The 24,224-nt window shown below is 39.6% G+C and overlaps 1 protein-coding gene and 1 non-coding gene across 12 annotated transcripts in view; one reads left to right on the forward strand and one right to left on the reverse strand.

Moving 5' to 3' along the window:
* BABAM2 (BRISC and BRCA1 A complex member 2) overlaps positions 1 to 24,224 on the reverse strand; it is a 425,146-nt gene that overhangs the window by 267,941 nt on the left and 132,981 nt on the right. For all 11 annotated transcript variants that reach the window (XM_045054775.1, XM_045054777.1, XM_045054778.1 and 8 more), the window contains one exon: positions 9,139 to 9,333. In XM_045054775.1, the coding sequence (XP_044910710.1) occupies positions 9,139 to 9,333 (195 nt within the window). The remainder of the gene's footprint in view (positions 1 to 9,138; positions 9,334 to 24,224) is intronic.
* Positions 8,540 to 8,644, forward strand: LOC111559912. Its single transcript, XR_002741381.1, has one exon. It is a non-coding gene; the product is annotated as a U6 spliceosomal RNA (small nuclear RNA).

Consider the following 24,224-nt stretch of genomic DNA (forward strand, 5'->3'; position numbering starts at 1 on the left):
TTGCGAGTTCGAGCCCCACGTCGGGCTCTGTGCTGACGGCTCAGAGCCTGGAGCCTGCTTCGGATTCTGTGTCTCCCCCTCTCTCTGCCCCTCCTCTGCTCACACTCTGTGTCTCTCTGTCTCTCGATAATAAACAAACGTTAAAAAAAAAAAATTTAAAAACTAATTTTCCCTCTCACCTTACTTTCCATTCCTTACCTGCATCTTAGTGGCATCAACTTCTACTGGTCCACATATGGTACTTTATGATAAACAGCATATTCAGAGATAATACAGGAACAATCACTCACCTAGAATGTATTGAGCCCCTACTATCATAATTCATTTCAACTATTTACAAAAGAAGGCTAATAATAACAATACTTCGTATTACATAACCCCATGTTTGCTCAATTCTGTTTGCTTCCTACGCACAGGATCTAATTTACCTTTGTCCCAAGGCTGGGTGACAGGGAAGTTACTCCAGGAAAGTGACAAAGAGAAAATCTATAGTCACACGTACACAAAACTAATGACAGGATTAGAATCTGAAGCTCCCACCTCCCAGATCACTCTCTCTCCAACACACTTCCAAATGGCCTCTGCCCAGAAGGACCTGAAACTCCAACACATACTGCTATAAAAGTAACCAAACAAGGAGGCCATTAGACTGAGGTGGTTCTAACACCTTGGTAGGTGACTTAAGCAAACTGAAATCTCAGCCAGTCATTTCCTAGAAATGCCTCAAAATTATCAGGAACAATCAGTCACAAACAGCCAACTAGGCTTTCCCAGATAATGCGAGCACTTAGGCTATAGCCAAATTCCCTGCTTTGCTTCAGTGTCTTCTCTACAAAAACCCTGCCCCTAGCTTTTGTCAGTAGAATGCTCCTAACCACGTCGAGTTGATGTTTACTCAAATAAACTCTCAAAAGTTTTAATATCCCTGTTTATTTTTTAACACTGCTCACATACTTTCCCTTCAAATGTAACATCACAGCAGGATGAGATGACAGAAGCCTAGGTCATTAACTCAAATGAGGAGCTCCTCCTAGAACAGCTCCTTTCTTTTCTGCACGGTAGTTTTAAATGCTGCCAGAGTTTAATTTATAAGCCACAGATTCCTAAAATCTTACTGGCATTTGGGGTCAACTATAATAACGAAAAAAAGAAATAATTGCTTCACATTCTCCATTATGTAAGTATATGCCATTATTAAGAAAATACCCACAAAAGGAAAAAAAATCTGTTGCCAAAAAACTTTTATCTCACAGATCACCCACTGGTATTCTTTAATATGTAAACTATGTGAAAATAAGTGGTTGCAGAACATCTCAAAACATTCATTTCATAGCAGGAAAGAAAAATGTCTTTGATAAAAATATGAGGTACGATAACTAACTTTGAGTTCTGGGAATTAGAAGTCAAAGAAAAATTCACAAACTTCTTTATGGTGCTTTGTTAAAGTTAACAAGACTGGTTCTTTAGACACAACAGACCCATGCAGGAAATACTGACAAGGCAGTCAATATACCTAATTTAAAATGAGACCTTAGGCTTTACCCAATGAGAAAATGTATAATGTACCTTTATTTTGATATACTGTATCAAAACAGAATATATGATTTTATACCTGTGGCTTATGTTGTGGCATTCATCAAAATTAAAATTCTAATCTTAACACTAACTCTGCTTAAAGAGGTAGCAGAAGGGAGATCTTTGTGGTGAGGGATAGTTTTGCCTCTGGACTGCAGTGGTAGTTACAGGAAATGATGCATGTGGTAAAATGGCAAACACATACATTGTACCAATGTCAATTTCTTAGTTTCCATACTTTACTATCATTATGTAAAATGTAACCACTGGAGGAAACTCAGTGAAGGGTATGCAAGATCTCTCTACTATTTTATACCCTCTTGTGAATTTATAGTCATAAATAAATAAACAAACAAACAAACCTTTAAAAAAACTCTGACCATGCAGGCTCATATAAGAGTTGTTTATTCTGGGGATGCTTGGGTGGCTCAGTCAGTTAAGCATCTGACTCTTGATATCGGCTCAGGTCATGATCTCAAGGTTTGTGAGTTCAAGCCCCACGCTGGGCTCCGTGCTGACAGTGCAGAGCTGCTTGGGACTCTCTCTCATCCTCTCTGCCCCTCCCCCCACCCCCCTCTCTAATAAGTAAATAAACTTTTTTAAAAAAAGAATTGTTTATTCTGAACACATAAGCTTACATTCCAATGTATCCTCTGTTTTCTCCAGATTAAAAAAAAAGTGTTTACTAAAAATTACAAAACCACCATAGACAAAGAATGCAATGTTCAAAACTAACATCTACTCATTCATTAAAGGAGATGGGCAAGGCAATAAGAGAAATGGCTTCATAAAAAGACAAAGGCAAAGAGCAGAGGGTTTTTGCTGGTTTTCTTTCAAATGTTTACCTCCAAGTGTGCACTTGCCGAAACCTTCTAAATGGAAGTTTGGGGGTGGGGGGGAAGACCATCTTTGAGGTGATATGGAGGGGACACTGTATTTCAAATTATCAGACTTGCCAGAATGTTGATGAGAGATTAGAACCCTCTCCCTCTTCTACGTGGCTACTGAAATTCTCTTTTTGCCAGATGACAATAAAATGGAGGAGGCATCTCAGGTTTTTAAGAGCCTCACACTTTAAGAACAGAAATGGAAAGTTAAGAATGTAAATTATGTGGCAGAAAGAAAAATTCAATGATGACAACGGTGAAGGCAAGCAGTCACCATCCTCTCAAAAGAATACAGGATCTTGTAATCCAAAGGTATTAAATACCTACATATACTCTTGGATTCATTACAGAGGGTACTTATCAGATGGACAGTCGGATCAGGAGAACCAAAATAAATAGACTTATATTTAGGCCAGGAAGAATATATCAATCCTATGGTGGTTTAGTTAGAGAGCATATTAATATTAATGTTTTAATTAATAAACATCAGTGTATTTCATACAAAAGTCTTCATGCTTCAGTATTGCACTAAGCAATAATAGATCGGATTTACTGACCAGTAAACCAGAATGTGTGCTTACAATTCTTGTTCCTCATGTATGTCATGCCCCTAACTTGTTCTCCAACCATTCACTGACCTCCTCTACCTATCATGCTGTGCCCACCGTCCCTTGTGGGCTTGGCCAGTTCCGGTTCATCAGTGACAGCTTTCCACAGTCACTCCGCTCCTCAGTGGTCGGGTCTTCTAAATTCTTACACAGGCTCTACTTCCACTTGAGACCATCTATCCGGCACTGCTCCTTCATTTTTCACAAATATGTACGGAGCCTTCTCAATTGGATTTTAACACCTTCAAGAGCAAAAGCTGTGGCTGGTATACGGCCCTTGTAGCCCAAAACTAGCAGAGCAGACTTTCCATAAATGTACATCAGTCCTGCACTGGCTTAGCCCTATTAAAATTGCATCTTGTGGGGCCGGTACAGCATTCAGTGCCTAAAAATAATTTTAAATAGATTCTGTAGTCTTTCAGAGCAACCACCTTTTCAAACTCTGTGTTATGAGAAAGCCTGAAAAGCGTGCCTTTCAATGTCCTAATAAAACAGTGAGAAAATAGGCCCAAAAGAGAATCCCTGTGACATTCCACAAGACACCTGATGGCTGACAAGAGTTATATCCAATCTTTTAGGTGTAGTTCTTCCACATATTCAAATGCCTAAGAAAGGAACATACTGTCAGTAGAATGTTAAGGGAGAATGAAAAATGAAGGGCACCTGGGTGGCTCATTTGGTTGAGGGTCCGACTTCGGCTCAGGTCATGATCTCATGGCTCGTGAGTTCGAGCCCCACGAGCTGGGCTCAGAGCCTGGAGCCTGCTTCGGATTCTGTGTCTCCATCTCTCTCTGCCCCTCCCCCACTCATGTTGTGTCCCTGTCTCTTAAAAATAAATAAACATTGAAAAAATTAAAAAAAAAAAAAGAAAAATGAGATAATCTAAGTCAATGACATCCACCTTCCTTAAAAGGGTAAAACAAATTGCCATGACTATTTCTTGGTTACCCATCTTTTGTTCCAAGATATGTAAATGTCTGCAAATCATCCTGAGTGTCATTAAAGACCTGAGTGTCATTTCTTTCAAAAATCAACAGAATGTTTTTCTTTCTGCAGTCTTCTAAGATCTTTCTGCTTCTCCATAGTATCTCAGAGATATCTCTGAGAGCACATCTGCCAGTTTCTTAAGTACCCTGAAACAGTCTCCTGTAGAGACTGTGTTCCATCTCCAAATGGAACACAGCCTTGCCAATACCTTGACTTTAGCCCATGGAGACCCATTTCCTACTTTTGACCTCCAGAACTAGAACATAATACATTTGTGTAGTTTTAAGCCACCAAGTTTATAGAAATTTTTTACAGTAGCAATAGGAAACTCATACAATCCCTGATTCAAAAAATCTTGGCTCAAAATCAAGTTCCTTTCTTTCTGCCAGGGCCTTGTGTTTATTGTCCAGATTCTTGGTCTAGTTTTGGATTCCATTAGCAGACTGTCTTTTAATGCATTCCTGAACCAGTATGCCAAACTTCAGTGTGTTTCATCCCTCAAGACACCTTATATTCTGTTCCTTGACCAGTAACTAACTCATATGCCTATATATTTATTTTATAGTCTCAGCTCCCACTTCTACTAGGCCTTCTCTAGGTCTGCTCTGCTGTAAGCTTGACCTCTAACTACCCACCTTGCCTTGTCATGGGATTCTCAGTTTCTTTACTTTCCCTAAATCCATACCCATTGCCCTAATGCTTACAAAGTACTCAATAATAAATCAAAATAAACTGGGGTGAGTAGAGCAGTAGTAGGTTTTTTAAGTGAAGAATGGAGAATCAGTAACATTAAATACAAAGTTTTTAAAACACTATAAATTCAAACTGTCTAGCTGCTTTAAATGAATTTAAACTCCAATAGCTACATGGACTACAAGTTGAGTATTAGCTGAGCCAGTGAATACACAGTTGACCCTTGAACACAGGTTTGAACTGCATGGGTCCACTTACATGGAGATATTTTTCAATAAATACAGTACAGGACTATAAATGTATTTTCTCTTCCTTATGATTTTCTTAATATCTTCTTTTTTCTAGCTTACTTCATCATAAGAATACAGTACATAATACATATAACATACAAAGTATGTGTTAATCGACTGTTTATGTTAGCAGTGAAGCTTCTGGTCAACAGGAGGCTATTAGTAGTTAAGTTCTGGAGGAGTCCAAAGTTACACACAGATTTGTGACTGCATGGGGGGAGGGGAAGAAAGACGGTGACCCTAACTACGTGTTGTTTAAAGGTCAACTATAATTTAAAAACTTTTTGGATCAGAAAAGGTGCCATAAAACTAGATATATTTAAATTCAGCGTTAATATTCAAAGGGTGAATTGGGTGGGAAGGAAAATCCTAAAAACCAAAGACTAAAAAAAACGAAAGTCTGAAGTGATTCTCATTTTCAAAGGAGTCTATCAGCACTAAAGACAACACAGGTTCACCAAGAAGTCATGCCAAATTAACCTAACATCTGTTTTTGAGAAGAGAAATATGATGATTACTCAATAAGAAGAAATGCTAGGACTAGAAGATAAACTAACTTCAACAAAGTTTTCCTTACTATCCACGTGAACAGATTCAAATTTCAAAATAACCAACAGTTTAAAACCTTAAACTCCGCAATGTTGATGGAAACTGAAAACGGTGCAGCCTTTATGAAAAACAGTAAGGAGGTTTTTCAAGACTTAAAGATAACATTAGCAAGATGGTCCAGCAATGCCACCCTTGGGGATATAATCAAAAGAATTCAAAGCAGTGAAAAGATATGAGCACGCCCTTATACAATACAGCTTTATTCACAATAGCCAAGGGGTGGAAGCAACATAAACGTCCATCCACGGGTATATGGATAAACAAAATGTGTACATACTTACAATGGAACACTATTCGATCTTAAAAAGGGATGCAATTTAAACATACTACAAGCTGCATGAACCTCAGAGACACCATGCTAAATGAAATAAGCCAGTCACAAAAGGACACATGCTGCATGACTCCACTTATTTGAAGAATCTAAAAGACTCAGAATGATAGAAACAGAAAGTAGAAAGGCAGTTGCCAAGGGCTAGAAGGAAAGGAAACTGGTACTTAATGAGTATAGAGTTTCAGTTTTATAAGATGAAAAAGTTCTAGAAATCCGTTGCAAAACAAGGCAAATATACTCCACACTGTTAAACCGTATACTTAGAAATGGTGAAGATGGTAAATTAAATTTGATGTGTCTTTTACCACAATAAAGTAAGCAAAATAGGTTTTTTATTAAACTTTGGACAGAACAAAAAAGATGGTTTGCAACAAGAATAAATTTTAGACCTACTGATTCAAAGGCAATAATCATGGCATAAGACCTTGGGAAACATGTCCTTTAAGAAAAGGCTGAAGAGGGGCGCCTGGGTGGCGCAGTCTGTTAAGCGTCCGACTTCAGCCAGGTCATGATCTCGCGGTCCATGAGTTCGAGCCCCACGTCGGGCTCTGGGCTCAGAGCCTGGAGCCTGTTTCCGATTCTGTCTCCCTCTCTCTCTGCCCCTCCCCCGTTCATGCTCTGTCTCTCTCTGTCCCAAAAATAAATAAACGTTGAAAAAAAAATTTTTTTTTTAAATAAAAAAAGAAAAGGCTGAAGAATAAAAGGCGAGGAGCCATATTTGATAAGAAAAGGAAGGCTAAGTGAAACCTAAAAGAACAAACGCAGAGAAGGGAACCTGCAAGTTATTTTATGCTTAACTAAACCGACTTTATTAACTCACTCATTCAACAATGTTTATAGGATGTAAACAATGTGGTCGGCACTGTTCCAGGTGTTTCTGATACAACAGTGAACAGAGCAAAGATCCTTGCCTTCATGAAATTCTACATGTCGGTGGGGAAAGACGCACAAACAATAAGCGTAATAAATGAGTGCGGTAGACTATTTCTAAGTGTCTCCCAATGGTTCTGGGTATTCACACTCTCGGGTAATTCCTTCCCTGTGTGTGGACTGGACTTAACAGAACATAGAAAACGTGATAAGATGTCACTTCCAAGATAAGGTTATAAAGACTATGACGTCTGTCTTGCTCACACACTCTTGATCTCTCCTGCTTGCTTGCTCCGGTGAAGCCAGCTGCCACCTTATGAGCTGCCCTGTGGAGAGGCCTTGCGAAGAGGTGAGGAACTGAGGGCGGTCCTGGCCAACAGCCAACACTGAACCGAGACCCTCAATCCAACGGCCTGCAAGGAACTGAATGGTACCAACGGCCACATGAGTGAACTCGGAATGGATCCATCTCCAGTTGAGCCTCGAGGTGACTGCAGCCCTGACCAACACCTTGGGTTCAGCTTCTGAGAGACCCTGAAGCACAGGGTCTACGCAGATTCTTGACAAACAAAGACTATGATAATAAATGTGGTTGCTTTAAGCCACTAAATTCTGGAACGATTACTTTATGCAGCAACATATATTAACACAACATGTTAATCACGTGGTATGTTAAAAAGAGTTGCAAAAAAAAAAGTAGAGCAGAGTAAAGGTGGGGGTGTGTGAGATGTGATTTAAAAATGGGGTGTTACAAAAACTTGCATGTGAATGTTTATAGCAACATTATTCATAATGGTCAAAAAGTGGAGCAGCTCTTTCTGCCCACGGGTCCTGTCCCCATGCTTTAATAAAACCACCTTTTTGCATCCAAAATAATAATAATAATAGTCAAAAAGTGGAAACGACTCAAATGTCCATCAACAGGTGAATGGATAAACATAACGCGGCATGTCTAAAATGGAAAATTACTTAGCCATAAAAAGACATGAACCAGTGATATACAGAAGAATCCCAAACATATCATCCTAAGAAGCCAGTCACAAAAGTCTACATATTGTGCGATACCACTGTATGAAAAGAAAGTCTATACAGAAACAAAGTAGTTTAGTAGTTCCTGGGGTTGGGGTAGGAAAAGGACTACCCATAAATGGGTGTGAGGGATCTTACCAGGGTGAAGGAACCAGTCTCAAACCAGACCGTGGTTGCTCAACTTGGTAAACGTATTATAAATCACTGAATTGTACACTTAAAACAGGTGAATTTATGGTTAAGGAAACTGTACCTCAAGAAAGCTGCTTTTCAAAAAAACAGGCGGTGTTAATACAGGCATGCAGAGAATAGGACACAAGGGGAAAAACGAAAAGGAAGGGTTCAGCCGTGAGAACATCTAGGGGAAAGAAGGCAGAGGAGGGAAAAGTACACAAAGACCCCAGGGCAGCAGCGCACCTGTGTGTGCGCAGCACAGCAAGGGTGTCAGTGTGGCTGGACTTGAAAAGTTTTAGGTGGGAGAGCGGGAGATGAAGCGGGAGAAGCAAGGATGGGTAGAGGACGGTGGTGACGGCAGCACGTAGGGCCTCTGCACGTCCACGGGAAAGACGTGGGCTTTTGCGACGCGAGAAAGGGAGAAGAGATGAAAGTTGTGCGCAGAGGAGAGATGTGACCTGACTTGCATTTTAAAAAGATCCTACAGGGCACGCCTGGGCAGCACAAACACTAAAACCGGAACGATACAGAGAAGATTAGCATGGCCCCTGGGCAAGGATGACACAAGCTCCTGAAGCGGTCCCTATTTTTATAACTAAATATAAAAATGAAAAGATCCTACAAAGTAGGAAAATTATAAAAAGAGATGATAAAAGGCTCCATACAAGCTAGCTACCGCCAGAGTTACTGACCTCTCTGATCTGACTGGGATACTGACACGTTCTACACTGAAAAGGAGGAGACGCTTGTGTCTCAAAACGTGGCCTCTGTGACCTGCACCAGACCCCAGTCCAGGGGGGACTGTTATACAGGCAGGTCCTGAAGTGCCACCTCCGATGTGTGAACACCTGGCTCTGAGGACGGGAGATGGAATTTTACACACTTCCCAGGAGATGACTTTTGAGAAACACAATGAACCAGATGAACATTCAAGTCCCTTCAAACTCTGAATTATGAGAAAGTATACAGGCAACTAAAACCGCTTGTCTAGGGAAATGGCTGGGGTTTACTATAAATGAATAGCTGAATTGATTATTTTATTACAGATGAAGTGCCTTTTTTCCCCCATTCTCGAAAATCCTTACCCAGTTGTTTTTTTTCCCAGCATAAATTTCCATGTTCTCTCCATACTGCGGCTCTTCCAGTAACGTCTGATACTCAAACATGAGGCGGGAGCTCTCACGAAGGCGGCTGCACTGGAACTGGTGATACTGTTGCACAAGCTCCTTCACCACAAGCAACAGACATTCAGGATTTGAAGGATTCCAGGAGGCAAGGTTCTGTAGAAGCCATAAATAAAAGACCAGTTGAAAAGGAATTTTCATACACATCCAGCATCCCATCAGCACATCGACACAGAGGAAACCGTGATGAAAATCTAAGATTACTCTTAATTAGCCACAAACTCAGAACTGAAGTGACAAGGGTCTTTTGAGCTTGGTGACTTCTCCTTGTCTTCTAAAAATCCTTGCAGAAAATGAAGGAGAAATTCCATTAGAAGGAGGCAGAGACAGTAAAGTGTGAAGCCGGGTAGTAACAAAATGAGAAACCTAGATACCCTAGAAGATCGTCATTTTAGCCCTGGGAGACTTAATGTCCTCTTATTCTTTTACAATTTTAATTTTTTTCAATCTGCACATAAATTCAGCATTATATGCTAACATCATTCAACCCAGATCCATAGACCATCTGCACCTATACCAGATATAAATAAATGTTCCGTAAACACTGGAACCCCACAGAAACACAAGCACACCGATGATGGTTTGGTCTGGAAATGATAGGAACGGAGTAGGGAAGAGGAAAAATAAGTTAGGAAATACAAGGTTGAGAGAGAGGAAGGAAATGGCTGTGAGAGCTGACGACAAGGAAAGGAGCTGGGAATGGGGAGAGATTTGGTGAGCACGCAGTCCTTGTTAAGCTCGCATTCATTCATTCATTCATTCGTTCAACAACAGCTATCAGATGCCTATTATTAAGCTTCAGCCACTGTTCTAGGCAGTGAAGAAAACAAACCAAGCCCTTGCTCCCCAGAAGCTTACACTTTAGAGGGCCAAAATAAGCAACAAACAACGAACTACATCAGATAGTAATAAATGCTACTGAGGACCAAACAGCATGTATCTCAGAAGCCTAGTGACGGGAGTGGCACAAGGAGAAAGAGGTGATCAGCTTGTGTGAAATGGTGTTGACACGGTGAGTAAGGAGGTCTGAGAGTTGACTGCTAGGTCCAGTGACACAGCCATCAACAGCGTCCTCAAAAAGCACTCTTTGGTGAGGTAAAGCATGACTGTCAGCCTTTAAGAGAGAATGGGTAGAAAGTGCACATAGCTAGTATAGGCAATTCAAACTGGTAACTAGGGAGGAGTGTGGGGTCAAGGGAAAGTTCTGCTCAGATGTTTGTAGCCTGCTGGAATGTCCGTGTAGAAAAAGAGGGGGGGGCATTAAGGGGGTGGGTGCAGAAGAGCAAGAGGAAAGAAAGCCAACAGGTAGATAAGCATGGGATCTCTAAGAGGGCTGGCTTTAGAAATGAGCACAGAGAGCCCATCCATAGGAACAGGAGGAAAAGACTAGTGAAGGAGGAGGAGCACAGGTAGGTTGTTGTGTGAGGTGACAGGAGCTTGGGGCCAACTTCTCTCCTTAGAGCTTATATGTTCTCCTTGAAACACGAAGGATGGTCATCAGCTGGGAGTTAGGAAGAAGGAAATGATATTGGAAGTTTGAGAAGGAAGTGTGAACCAGTCATTTGGAAGAGTCATTCAGAAGCATAAATGGACTGGAAAAATGTAGGAGGAATTCCAGACAGCACTAAAAGGGTTAGAGGTACAGTTTTTAAGTGAGACAAATTAGCATAAATTTCGTTGCCTGGGTGCAAAGGTGGAGTGAGAGGAATTTGGATTTAACAAAGCTTGGGACCTTGCCAGAAAAGCACAATAGAAAGGAAGAGAGGCAAAAGATCTGAGAAGGTTTGCAAAAGAATGATCGCAATTATGGACCATGGCTGTTAAGTTAGGAAAAGGCCAAGCAAGTCTGTAAGGGAGGTGGGTTAGTGAAAGGGTGGCAGGACCAACGGTCCTGCGTTTCGTGGGTCATTAGGTATCATCACACGGGGAAAGGCTTACTAATAAATAGGGAAGATACATAAGCTTGAACTAGGGCTACTGCAACTCCAAGGACAGTAAGCAGAATGAGAATGACAAATAAAATAAAAGCCTGGTAGGCTGGTGCTCATTAGGGTGAGGTTTGCTCCTCCAATTAGGTCAATCAGTAGGTGTCCGGCAGTAACACTGGCAGTTAATCCCACAGCCGGTGCTACTGGCTGAAGGAACACTAATGGTCTTGATACCTACTAACATAGGAACGAATAGAATAGAAGAGTTGCTGGAGATGAAACACTAAAAAGATTGAAATGGAAGGATGGGAGGTATGGTCAGAGGATAGGATGGTTGCAACTGGGAGAACAGAGATGAATCTGTTAACTGGTACTGAAAAGGTATGGAGTACTACCGAGAGTGTGCCTGGCTCGAAGAATCATTTATGTGAATATTAAATCATATTATTTGGGGAATTTGGGGAAAAAGGAATGCTACCGATTTCCTTGGTATTGGTAGCAGCACTGAAAAGCAAGAAAAACACCTCCCGTACCTCCAGATTCTGTTTCAAGTGGGATAATCTGAGGTGTGTCTGGGGTATTGGGGTGTTTTTTTTAATTACAGCTTCCCGGGTGATTCAAATGCACAAGAAAGGCTGAGAACCACTGACTTGGAGGAAAAAGAATTACAGAAGAGGATGCAGGTATCTAGGACTCTACTGATAACAGATCATGTTAATACCCCCAAAACACTCAATCTCCAGAAATCTAGAAATTTAGCATCAAGAAAGAGAATACATATTATACTATGAATGTTCAATAAGTGATAATTATATAGCTTGCCAAGTGCTATATAAATTCTAAGAACTTTTCATACGTTCAAGTTAATCCACATCACAACCTTACAAGTTATATTAACCACTTTACACATGAGGCAAAAAGTAGTTTAATATCTTGTCCAAGGTCAAAGAGCTATTAAACAATAAATCAAGTTGAATTTCAAACTTAAGCAATTTGGCTCCAAGTCCCTGCTTAAGTACTACACCAGAGGTCCTTACACATTTTGGTCTCGGAAACCTTTTACACTCTTTAAAAAAAAAGTCCTGAGAACACCAAAGAGCTTTTGTTTATATGAGTTATAGGGATCACATTTACTATATTAAATATGAAAACCAAGAAATTTTAAAAATATTTATTAATTCATGTTAAAATAACAAACCTACTACATGTTAACATAAAAAAACATTTTTAATGAAATCACTATGATTTCAAAAAAAAACAGAGCATGGCATTGTTTTATATTCTTGCAAATCTCTTGAATGTCTGGCTTAATAAAAGAGCTGAATTCTCATACCTGCTTTTACATTCAATGTTGCGATATGTTGTTTTGGCTGAAATATATGAAAAAAATCCAACCTCACTCAAATATGTACTTTAAAAAGAGAGGAGTATTTTAATAGCCTTGACAAATAATTCTGGATATATTCTTCTTGGATACTATACCAAAACCCAACAAGTGGTAGTTTCTTAAAGGTTAGTTACAATGTGGAATCTGAAACTATATTCATAAATGTTTCATACTCTTACATCAAATTCCATCCATCTATCCTGCACTTTAAACATATCATTTACTTATATATGATTTTGTACCATCATGATGTGGTCATTTAGAAAATACTGATTCACTGAGTTACGTAAATCTTCCAAACTGTGACACGTTTCATTTATATAATACCAAACAGTCACATTCATTAATACCATAACTAATCTCACCAGAAAAGTCTATCAAAAGAAAACAAACAAAAAGTAAAGAAATGCATCCTTTAAAAGGATAGCAATTATTCTGGTCTACTAAATGGGTTGATTTACAGGCACTAAATGACAATGGGGAAATCACAAAATGCTCTTTTATTTACAGGATAGATAAGTCTTAAGGGAAGTTCAAATAAAGACTTGATGAACAGAAGAAAAGTAAGATCTTCAGCATCATACAGTGAATGAAAGGCAGCCCTAACTATGAACTGATTTGATAAGAAGAGTACAAAGTCTTCACTGGCAAATCTCTTGACTTCTGAAAATTCCTTTTGAGCTACTAAGGAACACAAAGTACCAATAGGATAAAACAACACAGTATAAAACTTAAAATGATCAGTATGTAGCTTGCTATGCATTTCCTCCAGAGATTATCATTAAACATTAATAGGAAAAATATGCAACCTTCCATTTGGTCAAGTAGTCAAGTCCCTATTCAAGGACAAAAAGAAAAAACTTTAGTTACTTCAACTTCTATTTTTTTCAATTTTATCATTTTCTTTAGCTGTTTGGCAAGTTACAAGCCTATATCCCACAATAAAGAAGAGGAAGAAGAAGAAGAAGAAGAAGAAGAAGAAGAAGAAGAAGAAGAAGAAGAAGAAGAAGAAAAGAAGGAGGAGGAGGAGGAGAAGGAGAAGAAGGAGGAGGAGGAGGAGGAGGAGGAGGAGGAGGAGGAGGAGGAGAAGGAGAAGGAGAAGAAGGAGAAGAAGAAGAAGAAGAAGAAGAAGAAGAAGAAGAAGAAGAAGAAGAAAGAAAGAAAGAAAGAAAGAAAAATTCTAAAAGCATCTAAACTGGCAAACATCTCTTACCAATTTCAATTCATGTCAAGTAATTCAACCTAATTGTTAAATGCATAAAGATATGCCAACAAGTCCCTTTCCATTAAAATATAATCTCCCAATGCATGGGAATGCATTTGACCTCTTTGGCCATTCAGTGCATACTTCACCGTGAAATGACTTAGCCAAAAAACATCCTCATCAGGGGAGGTAAAGATAGGCTCAACAAGATAAAAATCCTTCCATTATTGCTATATGACCATTTTTACTTAGGTAATTTGTGGTTAGAACCACTTTGTTCAGAAGAGGAGAGCACAGAAAATATTACAAGATTGTGATCACTTCCTAACTCTAGGACATATTTTTTAAATGGTCTAACAATGGAGGATGTTGGCGCTTTCCACTCTCGAGTCAAGTTAGATGTCCAAAGGTTTCTTCAGGGAAGTGTGCAGGCCAGCACTTGGGAACAGGGGCTAGGTTGATGGTGCAGTCAAGGCATAAATTAAGAGGCCTCTTTAGAAAAAAGAGAAATAGGTATATATATATATGTATATATATAATATGTATATATAATATGTATAATTCTATGTATATTAAGTTCTTATTCTACTTACTTTTGGTAATGCATGAAAGAAAAAATCTGAAATGAGGATGGTCATGAAGAGCAAGCATAGGACACACACTACCAAAGAAAAGAGAAAAGAGATAACAAAAATGAGGAATGAGGGGTGCCTGGGTGGCTTAGCCTGTTAAACAGACAACTCTTGATTTTGGCTCAGGTCACAATCTCACCGTAGTTCGAGCCTCACATCCGCCTGTGAGCTGACAGCACAGAGCCAGCTTGGGATTCTCTCTCTCCCTCTCTCTATGCCCCTCCCCTGCTCACGCTCTAAATAAATAAATAAACAAACAAACTTTTAAAAAATGAGGAATGAAAACCCCATTAGAAAAAAGCAATGAAATACAATGAAAGTAAACAGACAAAAGCAGAGAATTAACTACTATTATGACACTTTATTCACTCTCACTAAACACTGATGAAGCAGCTCAGGGAAAGTGTGATGTCAGTTCTTTTTAAAGACAGGTTAACCAGAGAGGCTGGCTAACTCTGGTAATACTCAGGGGCGGACAGTGACAGTGCAGAATGTAAATCTGCCAATCCTCTCTTCAGTTCCCTGAAACATCGGCTGCTAACCAAACAGTTCGCACCTGCCTCTCTATAGCCGTGACCCATCTCACACCTGGTGCTAATTCTGGATTCCCCACTTTGGCTCCCCTGCTGGGGCTGCCAGATGTGAGAGATGTTCCTGCTCATGGGACCCTCAACCATCTCACATTTCTCTCTCATCAACACACTCCACCGCACATGTATACTCCCAAACCAATGGCTCCACGACCTTGAACATGCCCAACAAATCCTCAGTTCCTTGTCAGCTTCCTTATGTCAGCAACACAGTGAAGGATACTGTTTTCGGAGGCCTAGCTCACCCTCAATTCACATCTCACTGAAAACATGGCTTCTCAGCCATACTGAGGCAAATTTAGACACATCAATCAATGAAAAAAGTTGGGAAACGATGTGCTAAAGTTCATATCTTTGGGGGGATAAAGGAGAAAAATAAGCAAATTAGCAAATGAGCCCTGGGGCCCATCACTGCCTAATAATGGAGAGAAAAGAAATTGAAGGGGAAATTTTTTTGTTTAAAAACAAAAATCTTATAACGAAAAATTTCCATTAATAAAGGAATTACCTGACACTTCATACTACAAAATTTTGCACTGTCTGGCAATCAGATAAAATGGAAATCAAAACTGATTGACAACGTATGAAAAGCATGCAACCTTATTAATAATCAAAGAAATGTAATATTCCTGGGTTCTTTTTTGTTAACTAACTTTTCATTGAAAAAAATAATATATACACATGGTAAAAGAAACAGCACTTTTCCAATAGCATAAAAGAGTATCAACAACAAAAGTTAAGTCTCCCTCACAACTTACAGATTCCCCAAGTAGATTTCCCCATTCCCCAAGTAGACTACTCTTATCCCCCAGAAAAAGCAACACTGGGACTGTGTAAGGCACCAACATTTGGCCCTTCTTGGGTATTTCTAGATCCACCTCTAGCTCTGCTACCGCTGCACCTTCTCCCCCACTCTCTTAGGCTACATACCCTAGCTCTCCTGGTTCAACTAGCTTCCCTTGAATCAGCTGTTAATGTGAACTCAGTAGCCTTTTACTCCAAGATGGGTCCTTGGTCCCATAAATTGTTTCTTGCTCTCTCATGGGACTCATGATTCGGCCAGCCCATCACTTTTTAAGCAACCAGCTAATGCTAGTGAGGATGCAGTTTAATGGACACTTTCACACATGAGAGTGAAAATTGATATAAGCAGTTTCATTCTCAAAACCCCCTAGAAGTCCTATTTCTGGGAATCTATCTAAGAAAAAAAAATAAGGGGAAAGTATCATAGACAAAAAATGTACAGTCATTTAAAATATCATGCAACTGCAAATAACCTACATGCCTGATAATAATAGTTCAAAAACTGTTATAGTCATTCAAAGGAATACACAGCCAGTATGTTTACAAACACTGTGCAAGAGCACAGAAAATACTATTAAATACTGGCAAAATATTAAATGAAGACAGATACAAAACTACATATACATTAAGATCTTGACTTGATTGTCCCCATCCCCTCCTAAGCCCCTACACACCAAAAACCACCTGTGCATAAAAAAAATTATTTAGAAGAAATGTTAACAACTGATGTCTACAGTTGGGAGCTATTTAGAAGAGTTCTTTTTTCCTTCTTCTAAATGTTCTATACTTTCCAAATTTATATAAATGTGTGTATATGGGGCGTCTTAGTGGCTCAGTCGGTTAAGCTGCCAACTTCAGCTCAGGTCATGATCTCGCGGTCCGTGAGTTCGAGCCCCACGTCGGGCTCTGTGCTGACAGCTCAGAGCCTGGAGCCTGTTTCAGATTCTGTGTCTCCCTCTCTCTCTGCCCCTCCCCTGTTCATGCTCTGTCTCTCTCTGTCTCAAAAATAAATAAACATTAAAAAAGAATTTTTTTTAAATAAATAAACGTTAAAAAAAATAAAAAAATAAAATAAATAAATGTGTGTATGTGCACATAAATAACACATGCACATATTTTCATAATGGAAAACTACAAATTTGAAATAGTAGGGGCGCCCACGTGGCTCAGTCGGTTAAGGGGTCTGACTCGTGGTTCCAGGTCAGGTCATGATCTCACGGTTCATGGGTTCGAGCTTTCCGTCAAGCTCCATGCTGACAGTGCGGAGCCTGCTTGGGATTATTCTCTGTCTCCCTCTCTCTCTGCTCCTCCCCTGCTTGCTCACTATCCCTCTCTTACTCAAATTAAATAACTAAACATTAAAAAAAATAATTAATATACTTCAAATATCTCATTTCAAACTGTCTTCCAATCTCAAGTTGAAGAAATTCCACTTGCCATTTACAAATTTTATGAGGTCAGACTTCAATTGTCTCTTTTTATCAACTCAAAGTTACCCAGTTCCACAGCCTTCTGGAGAACAAATCTTGCATCACTTAACCCTAGATAAATATGCTTTAAGTAACCTTGAACTGTTTCTTAAATTCCAAACCTCACACAACATTTCCAGAAAGCTACTGCAATATGCTATAATGTAATGGCAACAGTTGTAGGAATTCATTATGCTTCTCTCAACCAAAACTCTTTTGTGTTAACATTCCTCTGAATGGAAGTCTTAGGAAATGACCGGTGACATTTTACATTTCTAACAAGAACTGTAACTGGACAGCATGAATTTTTAAAATATCATTTCATCTAGGGGATACAAAAGATAGAAATAAATCTTCTAACTGACCTATTTGTAAGAGGACCACATATTATCAAAAATGGATGTCTATACTGTGTACAATAGCTCCTCTAACACATCACCTAAAATGACTTAAATGAAATTATTTTAAACTTCTTGTATACTTTTCTTAAAATACAGCAACTTCTTAAAGTAGAGTTAACATAGCATGACGTTTAAGGGTGGGTGACAGGGAAGCTGAATTAAGAGAAGCTAACTCTGGGACTACACAGAGCAAGTCTACTTCTACCTGCATAGAACTACCCTCCACACATTTATAGTCATGTGGCTAACAAGAAAGACAACACAGCACTCACAAGCATATCCCTTACAGTTAACTTGTAGTTCCTGTTTAACTTGTATCTTTTGAGAAAATTCACGCGTTAAGAACAAAACGGGGTAGGTGGTAGGGGAGAGTACCCCGCAGTTGCATTCTGTTCCACTAAAATTTGTAGGGTACCACAATAACAAATATTGGTAAGGCAAAAAAATTAAATAGGGTCATTTTGTAATCCTCAGTGGCTTTATTTTCAAATACTCTAATAATTATCTTCATCCTTATAAGCAGGGCCTATTGAGTCTGAGATTTGAGATTGTTGCCATGATATTTGAAGTTGTTGTTAATGACGGTCTCTGAAAACTCAATGGGTTCTGGGAAGTACAGAAGAGCTAACTGAAAAGATACAAATCTCTGACATCCAAATGAACAGGTAAGGAGACAACCAATGTAAGACCATTTCTGGAGTTAATATGAGCTTTAAAAGATACTCCTAGAAACAGTTAGATTAAATCTTCATATCTACTTAAGAACTGTATATGACAAGTAAATTGAATATACACTGGTGAAACAAGGTGACGGTGCCACCTGTGTTCAGGAGCTACTGAGGGAGGAGGAGAAGGCACTCCAGACCTTTTAAATCCTGCTTTAACCAGAACACCGCTGCCATTCTGGTTTTTGTTTGGTTGGGTTGGGTTTGGCTCTGGCTTTGGTTTTGTTGAAGTTTTACCTAAGACATCATCTGAAAAACATACTGCTGGGAAAATGGGTCTCATCTAATACACAGTAAATACTTTGAAATCTCATGCTCCTTTTGCCCTTCCTATCTGTGACCATCTTCATCTTGATACCAGAATCCCTGATAAGCGGAAGCCAGGGAAGCCAGACCCATTAGATGACTTGGAGGACCCACAAGAAGAGGTGCTGAAGAAAAGCATTTTCTCTAGTTTAAGACAGCAGCCCCAAGTCTCAATTAATGTACAAATACACAGCTCATGCTTAGAGTAAAAGGGATTTGTCACCTTAAATCATACATATCTTGATAATAAGCAAAATGGAATTGGTATCTTCTCAAAAACTCTAATCTATTTGGGTCATCCATGAAAGCTTCTGGCTGTGATTTCTCCCTCAGCTTTCTCTAGAGCTCTCCAAGGTTCTGACCTGCCTCTCAACCAAAATCCAACTTCCCCGAATTCTTTTTTTTTTTTTTTTAACTTTTTGTGACCTAGGATCTTTCTAAAAGGGCTTTTTTGTTGCCCTGCAGGATAAAATATAGCAGTCCATTCCCTGGCTTACAATCAATAAAACCTCCTGGCTACTAATGGTAAAGTGATCCTGACTGTACATCAGTACAGAACAGTGCCAATACGTATCTTTAAGAAGGACAAAGGTAAAGTCCTGAACAAAATCCACAATTAACCTTAGTAGCTGAAAAATCACTTTTCCATGTGATTTCCCCAATGATAGAATTGCCAGACTCATAATAGAAAAAAAAAGCAAAACGAGGAATCTTAAATCTGAACTTTGAAATGCCATTCAGTAGGCAGCCCCACCCACAGTTGATACGTAAGCAAAACTTCCAATTAACAGAGGGCGTCTGGGGAATCTTCAAACATCTACAACGAAATGACCTATCAGTGCATCACACCAGAATTTTCTATCATCCCAATTTTGTGCTTGGGTGTCAAAATGGTGCACTTGACTTATTTAGTTTCTTCCACAGGTAAACATGCTTTTAATCTAAATATACAAAAATATCTAAAATTAGATATTTGGCTCCATTTAGAAAATTCAAAAAATTATCCCTTCTTGCCCATCAGAAATTACCTGTCAACTTTTCTTAAAAGGTGACCAGCATGCAAGCCCAGGTCATGTTGAAGTATCCCTTCACATAGGTTTCTATGATCAGCCCGCACACTTCTAAGTTCTGTTTCTTTGGAAAGACAGTAGTGTTTCTTTGGAATTGGAGGTAGATAGATGATAGGAAACAAGGGTTGGAGGGAACAGGGGAGGGAAGGAATCTCAAGCCACATCCCTTGGCCCAGCCTTCCTTTTTATTAAGAGGAAGAAAACAGAGAGCAGATTCCTTTCTAGCTTAGAAACCCCCTTAGGTGCAACAGAGTTGAAAAGAAGGGACAGAGTACTGTCCACAGAACCTTTCCCAGCCTTTCTTCTCTCAATAGTATAATCACTTAAAGAATAGTAATGGTAGCTTTTCCCTGACATCTTGAATATAAAGAGCTAAGACTGGGAACACTAACATCACTGAATAGAAGCACTTTGGAGAATACGGACTTGAATAATAACTAATAATAACCACTCTAGCAAGGTGCTACCTTTAAATATAAAATCAAATCTATTGGGAGCTAATATGCTCAAGTTTTATACCCACTGTTGATCAAAAAAGTATGAATAAGTAATATTATTATTAAGTTCAATTTTGCATAAAATGCCAGTGTAAATAAACCCTAAGCACTAAAAATCCTTTTGTGTGGCCAACAAAGTGTTTTAAAGAATTTAAATTTAAATTCCTTTAAGCTGAGCACACATCCAGCTCACCAAGACCCCAACAATCTCACACACACACACACACACACACACACACACACACGCACAATCCTCTGTGGCCCAAATTAGTTGTGCCCCTGAAATGAATGTTGCTATTTACCTGAGTCACTAACACCACACCCCTTCTCAATCGATGTTACTCAATTCTAAGAATAAAAGGCAACACCGCAATGGCAGAAAGAAAATTGGCAAATGTGATTTCTAACTTAATTCAAATTGTTTTTCCTGGGGATGTATTTAAATTGTCCAGGTTGCTCGAATATCATCCAGGGATGTGATTTTGAAGGAGACAGCTTGTTACTGGTTTTCCTGGCTGTACTACAAGAAACAACAGTGTGAGCTTATTTTAAGTTAATGTGTGCTTCTGTGTTTCTTTACAAGAAATTAACTGCAATCATTTAGTTAAAGCAAACACTTTGTTAGGGTTTCGTTTTTCATCAGAAAATGTCTTCAGGAGTCTTTTAAACTTAGAAGATTAAGAATCCCAACTTCTGCTTGTAGATTTTAAGCTTGAAGCAAATTATTTACATCACAGGGAAAGATCATTCAAGCCTAGTGATCCTTTGTGGCACTGTGTTTTTTAGCCATACGTGAGCCGCAATATCCTAGGAGTCCTATCCATTCTCCCAAATCAAAACAGTAATCCTTTGCCTGCCTCAGCTAGAACCAGACCTCGGGGTCAATTCTCATTTCTTTCCAGCTATGATAATCACAAGGAGACCCATAGGAATGGGCAGTATGGAACAAAAACAGAACAAAGAGCTTCAACCAAGTTATTTTTAACTAGAGAAACACCTGCAGGCTCTGACACCTGGTTTCTGACCCCTGCCCTAGAGGATTTCCCTAGCTGGACTTGGCCTCTGGGCTACAATGATTTATATTATACAACTGTTTCTCCTGACCTTAGCTGAGCTTCCAGGACTGAATTCCAGACCTACGGACTTGCCAGATACTCCTCCTCTTAGTCAACATCCCAGTCTTGGACCTTCCTGGCCAGTGGTCTTAAAGTCACCAGTTGTCCTAGTAACACAATTTTTGTGTAAAAGACTAGAGGAAACGTCAGCTAAAAAAGAAGCTACCCCAAGCTCTTCTTCTTATACCAGCCACAAGCAGCTAAAAGAAAGAAAAAACGATTCAAAGTAACACCGACCAAATGAAACGATAGCCACAAAATATAATACATGGGGTAGGAGAAGCTTTCAGTATCTTTATCCTTCCCCCTAAAAACTCTACCTCTTAGCCCCAGGTCCATATAATGTCCTTGTTCTAAATCCACATTTAGAAGACATGTATTGTTTGATGTCCAACACCCATTTCCCTCCTTTTGATAACACAAGTTTCCTTTGGGAAACCACTCCTCCCCATTCTCAGGCATGGGTTTTGAGTAAGAACCTCCACTCCAAGCTCCATGGGTCCTGACCGCCTAACCCTATCAACATTTCCTACGCACTTAGCACCTACATTTGATTCAACTATGGGCACATATCCAATCAAACCCAGTGAGATAAATGAAGACATCAGTTGAGACTTCCGAGAAATAAAAGCATTCTTTCCTTCCGCAGTAGGAGAATATAAAGTCTGAACCGGAGTAACAACTCTGTATTCACAAGGGAAGGGACTGAGCTGCTGGATGGATATGGAGACTAAGAATAAAGTCAGCACAGTGAAAGGCAGAGCAGAAAAGAAACAGAAACAGAAAGAAACTAGGTCCTGAAATTACATTATTTCAGCCATTGGACCAAGCCTTATCTGAAGCCCACCTTTGGTCTTTTAAGTTCTGTAAGCCAATGGATTCCCTTTATTGTTTAAGCCAGCTTCAATCAGATTTTCTGTGAGAGAACAAGAAGAGAAGGAAAAAGTGAGAAGAGGGGGGAGGAATAAAAGAAAGCTGATACATCATAACACCATATCTCCATCTTACCTCCTCCAGGAGAAAAGAACAGACGAAGAGGTACATGAACTCTTATGAGGCCATATAACTATTCAAGAGATCTTTAACCCCAAAGTATTGCCTCAGTTTGGGTCTGATGTTTTCTGCCAGAGAAAAAAAGTTAAGTAGCTCCTTATGTTATTTACAGAAAAATCTATGCAGAGGGTTTAATCTATTTCCTCTAAGCCAATAATGATTACAATCATTTCTCTTAGGGGAAAAATAATAAAAGGGAAGGAAGGAGGGAAAGATGGAAGACTCTACCCTTGTATATTACAACTCATTCAAAGAAACCAAGTTAAAATGGACCTGAGGTAGAGCTTTTCACACACCAGTCAGGTATTGGATTGGGGGGGGGGGGGGGAGGGGGGAATAAAGTGAGACTTCTTGTAGAAGCCAACAGTGCCGCTGAAGGGCATAGAAGAGAAAAATGAGCAACTGTTCTAGACCAGATAAAGACGCTCTGGTTACTGACATGTATTCGGAGGTTGTATCTGACAAGCAGCAGCATGTCACTTCCTCAGCACTGAGCTTAGAGAGGAGGTCTTCTCTGGCTTCATGGTCCTGTGCCCAGGAGATATTTCTACCTTCCCTCCAGTTGACTGAAACATAACCAGCACGTACGAACTGTACTATGGCAGCTCATGAATGCTGGCTCCGTGCCAAGCTTGAAATGTGCACCTTTGACCAGTAAGCCTTTACATCTTTTGCACATGTTCTCTCTCCAGAGACACGAAAACAGGGCCCCCACAAAGCAGCCACAGTGACTGCCTTTGAACCATTTGTAAACTGAGCAATACACAGCAATTACTCAGTTGTATCAATTTTCCCTTTCTTAAACTCACCATCCCTCTCTAGCCCCCAAAGCCATTCCTCATCAGTCCTTTCAAAGCTGTGGTGCCCCTCACAGCCAACCAAAGAAAAGCATCTGTTTCAAATGTGCCATCCAAACAGCCATCCCTGGACCTCAATTATTTAATCACGTGTACCCCTCCAATGAAATGCCTCAAGAATCTTAACAAAGCCCTAACATACAGAACTACCAATTTCTAATGCCAACAGCTCACTACCATCCAACAGAATGAGGCTCTTTTTACCCCTAAATACCATTTTTAAAAATTCCTTTGACAGAGGGCTATCAATACACAATCTTCATTGACCAAGAAAGCCTGATATCTACCTACAGCTGTAGCTCTCATCCTGGTTATCATCAGAGTAACCATGGAGGCATCTGAAAAAGACAGATTCTTGGGTCCTACCCGCTGAGACACTGATTCAGCAGACCTGGAATGATACATACTCCCTGGCCCTAGAAAATTTGTTTCGTGATTTTTGGAGCCACATTCAGGCATTCTAATGCAAGGCAGAAACCAGAAAATCTGATCATCTTTCTGATGAGTTCTCTCCCTGAGATCAAAGACCCAAGTAATTTCACATAAACTCATTAGGCCTTCACATTAGATCCACTGCCTAAATGATGGCAAAATGCTCCATCCACTAAAGTTTTCCATTCAAGTTGCCTCACACATTTCCCAGGTAGTAACAGAATGGTCTCCAGACCTCTGCCTGCCTCTAGTAATTAACACGTGGAATTCAGGGCACTCTATATCCAGAAAAAAAAAAGTCTTCAGAAATGAGGAGTCAACATCATTCTTACTAATTTCTGTTTCTCCTGCACTAATAATTCTTCTAAACTTGATCCCCTCACCCGCCTAGATCAAGAGTATATTCCAGGCTCCACCTAGAATCCCATCATCCCTAATTTAATGTCACCTATGCTCCAGAAAAAAAAAAAGCACCAAATAGCTTACTAAATTGTATGATCATTCTTAAATTGGACAT

The sequence above is a fragment of the Felis catus genome, chromosome A3 (genome assembly GCF_018350175.1).
Source record: "Felis catus isolate Fca126 chromosome A3, F.catus_Fca126_mat1.0, whole genome shotgun sequence".
NCBI classification, from domain to species: Eukaryota; Metazoa; Chordata; class Mammalia; order Carnivora; family Felidae; genus Felis; species Felis catus.